This window comes from Cryptotermes secundus, unplaced genomic scaffold (assembly GCF_002891405.2).
Source record: "Cryptotermes secundus unplaced genomic scaffold, Csec_1.0 scaffold854, whole genome shotgun sequence".
In the NCBI taxonomy this organism is placed as follows: domain Eukaryota; kingdom Metazoa; phylum Arthropoda; class Insecta; order Blattodea; family Kalotermitidae; genus Cryptotermes; species Cryptotermes secundus.
In genome coordinates this window covers 504846-512999 of record NW_019727108.1, presented here as the reverse complement: position 1 = coordinate 512999, position 8154 = coordinate 504846, and the positions used below count along the sequence as shown (strand labels likewise).

The 8154-nt window shown below is 38.6% G+C and overlaps 2 protein-coding genes across 6 annotated transcripts in view; one reads left to right on the top strand and one right to left on the bottom strand.

The window, feature by feature from the left end:
- The window catches only part of LOC111864501 (eukaryotic translation initiation factor 4B), a 48123-nt gene extending 44398 nt beyond the window's left edge, over positions 1–3725 (bottom strand). The window contains exons 1-5 of one of the 3 annotated variants that reach the window (XM_023851783.2): positions 3653–3725; positions 3107–3247; positions 2443–2621; positions 2241–2348; positions 1650–1860 (exon numbers count right to left, since the gene is read on the bottom strand). In XM_023851783.2, coding sequence (XP_023707551.1) covers positions 1650–1860; positions 2241–2348; positions 2443–2621; positions 3107–3247; positions 3653–3665 — 652 coding nt within the window. In that variant the 5' untranslated portion in view covers positions 3666–3725. Of the gene's footprint in view, positions 1–1649; positions 1861–2240; positions 2349–2442; positions 2622–3106; positions 3248–3541; positions 3561–3652 lie in introns of those variants that run through there. The other 2 variants (XM_023851785.2, XM_023851784.1) reach the window with 2 other exon arrangements.
- A 151-nt stretch (positions 3726–3876) lies between these two features.
- The window catches only part of LOC111864506 (leucine zipper transcription factor-like protein 1), a 20453-nt gene continuing 16175 nt past the window's right edge, over positions 3877–8154 (top strand). For 2 of the 3 annotated variants that reach the window (XR_002842812.1, XM_023851799.1), the window contains exons 1-3: positions 3984–4070; positions 4400–4524; positions 6696–6890. Coding sequence is in view for 2 of the 3 variants with exons in the window: in XM_023851799.1 (XP_023707567.1) it covers positions 4068–4070; positions 4400–4524; positions 6696–6890 (323 nt within the window). In the remaining variant the exon portion in view is untranslated. Of the gene's footprint in view, positions 4071–4399; positions 4525–6695; positions 6891–8154 lie in introns of all 3 variants that reach the window. The other variant, XM_023851800.2, reaches the window with a different exon arrangement.

The window sequence follows — 8154 nt, the reverse complement described above, 5'->3', positions numbered from 1 at the left end:
CCAGCGAAAAATTTCACAAAACACAATAAACCCATCAATTTGTATGGGCGTAATAAATTAGGCCTGCAGCTGGACAACGTAGCAGTCAAACCACAGCCAACGATTTAAACGCCCAAGACGAACAGAGACGTCAAACCGCGCCTAAGGGTTAATGCTATTATGACTTGACCTGGGATCAAAACCAGGCCGCCACAATGACCAAGCCAGTGACTGCCTGCCTGAGCTATGACATGACCTTATATGCAGGGATTGAACAAATAATTGAAACATTACTGATACTGTACACATTTCTTTATTAAGACTTTGCGGACTGTACACGCATTAATACGTTTCTCGCTTTTAAACGTGGCGGACCGGTCGCGTATTAATACGTTTTTAGAACACGATAAGTTGCAACACACTATACATCGCTCTGGCGCCACCTACATTGCACGCAACTGCCTGCAGATGCGTGATAAGACTCTGGAATGTTTAGTTAGCAGTCAGTAACTTGACCTCGCTGTTTATTTAACCGACTATAAAGGAAAATGCTTTGCCTTCTTCAAGCTGTGTGTATCAGCCAGTAGCTAGTGGGGAGAATGGATCAAGGACAAATTCTCCTCCGATGACCTAGCTGACCTGCCTTGTGAGACGCATAGTAACGGATTAATTTCATTCAGACAGTGACAGTGACGGGGGACAACAAAGAATTGTGGCCACAGACAGTAAAAGTGACAGTAGCTCCGACGATAATGCGGATAATAACATTGCGTGTAGTAACATTGCAGGGACAGCAAAAAATCTAAACCCTGATTCAAAATTGAAATACAAAGCATTTCTGATGAATGTGGCAGAGGCCTGGGCTACATTCCAGATGGTGGCGGCAGAACAAGGGTCACACAAAGACTTAGTACGACCGGGCCCATCAACTCCCACCCCACGAAGGCCTCATGCGGACGCCCCAGGGTGACTCTCGAGTGATATGCGGAAAAATACCCTCATGAAAATTGTGAAAGGTGAACATTCCAAGGGGAAGAATCCTTCTAGGCAATGCCATGTTTGCACAGTTCACAAAAAAAGGAGTATGTCTACATTTGCAAGTTCTGTGTAATGCCACTTCACAAAGGGGAATGTTTCCAGAAATATCACATCCTCAAGCACTTCTAGGAGCGTTGGCAAGTGTTCTCCAAAAATTTTAGTTCAAAAAATTAATTAGAAGATTTTATATTAATTTTCAAAGTGAACAGTGCACAAGTTAGGGTAGTATGTTTAAAAATGCCGGTCCCCTGGGTGATTTAAATCACCTGTCCTCGAAGTGTTAATACGGTGTTCAACCACTGACTTCATGAGCCAAAATAGCTGTCAGTATACTGACTAAACTACAGCATGCATGACCATGTAATCCTGATTTCATTCCTAGTGAGGGCAAGAGATTTTTATCCTGCAACCAGCTATGGGGCTCACCCAGCTTCCAATTCAGTGGCATCTGGGGAGTCTTCCCCCCGCCACATGGTAAAGCAGTTGGGGCACGAAGCTGATCATTTGCTTCAGACTACAGATGAGATTAAAAATTAAGGGAGCTACATCTCAACTCCCCTTCCCATTTGTCTTCATGGTTTCAATTAAGCACAGGGGCACCAATATTTTTTATATAAATGATTTCAGCTTACCATCTTTGTCCCTCCCAAAACCACCACCTCTGTCACTTTCAGGATCGGGCACTGGTTCCTCCTTCGGTCGTGAACGCCAGTCACCCAAAGTTCTGTCCGGTCCATCGAGGCGATCTCGGTTCATCTCACCTCGATCACGACCCCCTCGACCTCTACGATCACTGTCACTGTTTTCTGCCACTTCAATACGAATACGTCTACCCCTCACCGTCTGAACACAAATACATTATGGGTTCACAAAAACAAATCATTTTAACATCTAGAAAAGTGTTCAAGCTAGAATCACCTCACTTCTTATACTACATCTGACAGTAGAATAGACAATGTTTTCTAATGTAACTTTCAAAGCTAGACAAATCCACACATTGCCAGCTGTGATTCTCAGCATTATGGTCCATACAAAATGAGATATGAAACATAGTAATTACTGTATATTACATGTGTACTGAAAATGGTAGAAGAAATATCAAATGTTAGTTCATAGTCTAACAACATAACTTCTACTTCATGATTTTCTTAAAAATTCCATTTACATTTCTATGATGTCTAGCACACCTATTTTTAGCAAATGATCCATAATTATCAACATACAGTGTCAACCATTGTGAGGGCACTAATAAGGCTGCTGCGGCTTCCAAACTCAACATAGCCAAAACCCTTTGCCCTGCGTTCATCTCGAGGAAGGCGAATATTTGTAACCTGCAAACATGAAAAACATTGACATGAACATACAATCTGGAGACAATTTTCTTCCCATATACCAGAGCCAACAGGGATACTTCAGTAACTTTACCTCTAAACTCCTAAAGAAGTTGGAAATGTCAGTATCTTCTACATCATATGGCAAATTGGAAATATATGCCAAAAAGGGTGGGACCTTGGGGACTTTCTCATCATCCAGGTCAGGGCTCCTGGTGGCCCTTGGAGCTGTTGGAAGGATGACCTTCTCCTTGCGTCCCGTATCAAAAATTTCTGCATAGAAAAAACGAATACCATGTTATGGTACACAGACAGAGCTTTCCGTTTGTATTTCAAAGTCACAAGTTTTAAATTTCTGCCTATAATGACAGCTTCCCACTGCGCCAACTACAGGGGCTATAACCTCAGAATACATCATACTGACTTCCCCAGCAGTCATTTCTATATATTACATATTTATAATTCAAACAAAAACGATTCTTGTTCACTTGAAAAAAACATGGTTAGCATGAAAAACAATGTCAGTCAGATATTTATCTTAATTGTTGTAAATATTTAATTCGTCTTGCAAATTTTTTACAATGATGTTTCCAACAAAGTCGAATTATTAATGTCTGGTTACTGGCATATATCAATTACCATGCTTCAGTAAAGAATAACATGCTTACATCAGTCCATAGGCATGTCTGACAAAATACATATTTGTCAATAATAATTTACGTCAATGAATTTGAATCAAGAATGAAAATGATGCCTACCATCTTCATTCTCAACATCATCAGCCCAACTGGATGACTTCCGTGTAATCACGGTCTGGCCAGCACCTGGGCCTGAAGAACCATCGGCTAAAAATTCCGTCAGGCCGAAGGTTTTACCCTTCATTTTTTTGTTCTTCTTTCCTAGAACAGAAAACACATCCGAGCTGCACGAAGTATTTTAACAATAATTCACCCAGGGGATTAAAAATATACACACATCAAGCAAAGGCATTTCGTATTAACATTTCGACTTATTTATGTGGCCACGCTATAGTTCATATCTTAAATTTCCAAATGAACCTAAGCAATGATTATTCAAGCTGCCATGCAACATCTCGTTAATGTGGCCACGAGGTGACTCGTGAAAACGCTCCAGGTGGAACAAAAATTTCCATATTTATTTTTCCTTTACAAGTAGGAAAATAAATAACTAACATTACAGACATTGAGAGCATATCATTAAAAAACGTAAAGTGTATAAAACGTAATCGATTCCTAAATAATATATACAATTCTGTTCACGTGACAAACACTTATAAAACCAACCTGCCGCAGCCATCTTGAAGAATCGCCAGCAGTGCAGACACTCTTACGCTACTGCTCCGGCATATATTCCTTGAATTTTGTATTGCAAAGTTCGGAGTTCATCCGTGCTTATTAACGTTTCTGAAGTTACATTTCTGGCACTAAATAAATCACAAAATTTGTATTAAGAATAGACCGCTCATGTAGATAAACACGTATTCGTGAATAATTATATTCATATAAATTATAAGTCAAACAACAGATATGATAAAAATGTATATTGTTGGCTACATTGATTACAATTATGAAAACTATGAAGGACATGTCCTGTGGAACAAGAGACGAATGGAAAGCGAATGGTAGGCGGGGTTCGGTGGGGGCGGAAAATTGATTTTGTGGGAAGTGGTGTTCATTTTGATTTATCCAGCGCATTAAAATGGTAAAATGTTACTTGGAAAAGTAAAGGCTGTGCTGATAAAGTTATATAATTGGCATGTGAACATGTTTCTCCGAATATAATAGACAAGCTCAAATTCGATTAAGCTGTCAAAGTTGAAATAATCATTTGATGTATGAAAATATAGGTTTATCACAGCGGCAAGGTTTGCGTTAGTCTGGGTTTTGATACCATTTAGTGGGATATGTGGTTACTTAAATTTGGGGGAACTATGCAGCCTCCATTTTCAGTGTACCCACAGTGTTATAACCCAAATAACACGGTCTAAATATTCATGTACTGATTTTTAAGGCTGACGATATTTCTTTCAGAGTGAACTGGGATTGAATGAACATCACCAAATGATTATTATGAGTTACATGAAATTTGCAAGATATCAGCGTATTCAGAACCTAAAAGCTATTGAATATGCCTTCAAAGATGTGTCAGAATCAAGGTATTGTTGGGTGTGAGATACTATCATTTTGGATGTGACACCATATAGTCTGCTAGAAGTTTACCGAAGTTTCGGATAAACGTATCTTCATTTACGTGGTCGAATAGTAAGCCAGACAATTAAACCTGCAGCTTGCTTCTTCCTGGTTGCTTGTGTGGCTTATGCTTTGACCCTTCCGATGGAGGCAGTGCATTCCTTCAGAATGTCCGTAAACTTCTATCAGGCAAAGAGTGTTGCATTCCAGTGAAGGTTATTCTTTGCTACTTAAGTTGTTTGATATAAGGAGTTGAGTGGAGTGAGGGTAAAAATTAGAATTATGAATCTAAGTGGAAGGAATGACACTGGCCTGTTTCAGGGTACAGTCTTGTCAGTTATCAGTATTGACAGTATATAACTTTATAATGAGGGAAACAACAAAAATCATCAGGATATCCTGTCCTTCATAGGTAATTTTTACTTATAATGCTGCTGGTTAAGAAACAAGGTTGTAATTTACACAGCAGTGTTTATTAGGTTCAGGTTACTGAACAAGAACATACATAAACATGGTTTGAAGTATGTTGTTCCTTTGATGTGTTAAAAGAGTAAATTGATGTTTAAGTGGCAACCATTCAAAATAATGATGAAATACACCATGTGGAAGAAGTTTCCATGTGTCACAAATATCCCAGCCATCAATTTAGCAGGATATGTTTCATGTTTAAGACAAGTCATACTTTTTAAAGATATTTTAGTGCATATAGGTAGAGGCTCAGTTGATTATGTGTACATACATGATGCTTTATGTGTCTTACACATTAATTTTAAGAGCTATGACTTTTTTTGACCAGTGATATAATTATACATTGGATAATTAACAAATCCTTTGAAAACGTGGTAAAGTTCAAATGTTTGGGTATGAAAAGTAACAGGCAGAAGGGCATTCACAAAGAAAGTAGAATCATGTTAAATTTGGGGAATGCTTGATGTCATTCACTTATAATCCTATCTGAAGAAATTAAAATTTATAAAACTGTAATTTCTCTTTTTCTTTGTGCAGGCGTGAAGCTTTCATTTTGCATTAAAAAAATAATGTAGGTTAAGAATGTGTGAGAACTGAGTGCTGAAGAGAGCTTTTGAATCAGGAAGGAGGAAGTGACAGCAGGATGGAGACATTTGAAAATTAGCAGTTTCATAATTTGTACACTTTGCCAAACATTAGTACTGTGATAGAATGAAGGAAGATGAGATTGGTTGGGCGTGTAGCACATGTTGAAACTATAAGATATTTATATGCAATATTGGTTAGAAAACCTGGAGGGAAGAAACCACTTTGAGGGGCTAGGTGTATATGGGAGGATAAACTAAAAGGAATCTTATGGTATAGGGTGGAAGGGTGTGGACTAGATTCATTTTTTTCCCCCTTGGCACTACAGCCCCACTGGGCCTAGGCCTACCTCCATGAACTTCTCCGTTCACTTCAGTTTTTCTAGATCTTACACATTCGGTAGGACTCCTTGGGTGGGTGATCAGCTCGTCGCAAGGCCTCTACCTGTACACAAACACAGAAAGACGCACACACACAAACTAAACATCCATGCCCTGAGTGGGATTCGAACCCATGATCCCGGTTTCCAAGCGAGCGAAGACAGTACATGCCTTAGACTGCTCAGCTACCATGACCGGCCTAGATTCATTTAGCTCAAAATAGGGACCACTGACAAACTATTTCAAAGAGAGTAATAAACCTTTCAGTTATAGCAAAGGTATAATATATCTTGCCTCAGCTTCTGAAGAGAAGTTTAGTTATTTTCACTTTACTTCTTATTTGCAGTTTACTGAAATTTTTTTTTTTAACTTTTGTGCATAGGTATTAGCATCACTGTTATTTTCACAAGTCTCGGGTCTTCATTTTTCTAGTTGGTTATCAGATGACCCTCTCAGTATTCATACTATATGACAATTGGTGGTCTGGTCTAGCTAATATCCCAGCTTTGCCTGGAGGAACTGAAGAAAACTACAAAATCCTCAGTCAGGGTAACTGGTGTTTAGCTGACTGAAGCCAGGCATTTTGCAAATACAAGTACAGAGCGTTAGTAGTAGACCAACCCTGTTCAGTGTTATATTTGTTAAATATCCTTTCCATATCCCATCTTAATTTGTTTTTGTTATAGTAAATGTGTATATTTCAGATTATTGGATGATACATATACAGGTGATGAAGTGCAAGAATTACTGCTTGGTCTATGCAAAGTGGTTCGAGCTGACATTGAAACAGAACTCATCAGTTCCACACATATGACAGTTCTGCTACTGAAGCAGTTATTTGAACAAGCTGAGAAATGGCACCTTAGATTACAGGCTGATCTCTCAGAGCTTGAAAATAGGTATGTCATGAAACACTGATCAGTATTTAAAATGTAATGTTTGGGGTCTGAGAATCAAATTTCTGTAAAAATTATGTGGATCTAGAAAAATGTATAGAAAAAGTGGCCTTTCTATGATTAATAATAACACAGGTCTGCAAAAATAATTTTTTTTCAGCTGCTTGGAATATTTTTGGTAAACTATATGTTTTCTAGGATGCTGAATCCAAAAATGACCTCAATTTCCCCCTATCACGTACGGTTTCTTGGAAAGTAATAGGGGTTTACAGTAAAAAATCATAACAGTGATGAAGAAAATCACTAATTTTATTACATTGAACTAAACATATTATTTCTCTTAATTAAACAAACAATTCCTTCATGATATATTTAACATTATGTGTTCAGAAACCTTTTCTTCTTCTCTTTGATGCTCCTCCGAACACGCTTTCACTTTCCATTTTCCGTTTCCCACTTGATCATCCAGCAGTAGTCAGCTAGCATATTCGCATTCCATCTTCCTTGGTAGTGTCTTTCGATATCACGGACATGCTGGTGAAATCGTTCAGCCTGCTCTTCACTATAGGCTCCCAAGTTTTTGGGAAAGTAGTCAACGTGGGAGTGTAAGAAATGAACTTTTAAGCTCATCTTGCAACCTTGAGCTTTATATGCAGCCAACATGCGTTGTACATTGGTTTTGTAGAGAGGGTCTTTAGGGTTCCCCAAAACCTTGTGCACTGCATCTTTGAAGGAGTCCCATGCTTCTTTTATTTTTCTCCCATTGTTTCTGAAAAGAGGGGATCGGTTAACAGTTTTCATATGTCGGGACCAGCAAAAACTCCCTCTTTCAACTTGGCTTCAGACAGTTTTGGGAACTTGGAACACATATATGTGAAACATTCTCCATCTTTTGGCAGTGATTTTACAAACTGCTTCATGAGCCCTAATTTAATGTGAAGAGGTGGTAATAAAACTTTTTCAGGTGGAACAAAGATCGTATTAATTACGTTTTTTTCACCGGGGATTAAGGCATCTTGAAGTGGCCAGTCAGTTTTTGTCCAATGGAGGTCTCTTGTTCAACTGTCCCACAGGCATAAGAAGCAGGGATGTTTTGTATAACCTGCCAGCTGGCCCAACAACATGGTTAATATTTTGAAGTCTCCACAAACCATCCATTGATGTTCTTGATAGTTGACTTTCTCAAGAATCACAGCCAAATCGTTATAGTTTTCTTCCAAATGCACCGAGTGTCCCATAGGAATTGATGCAAATGTATTTCCATTAT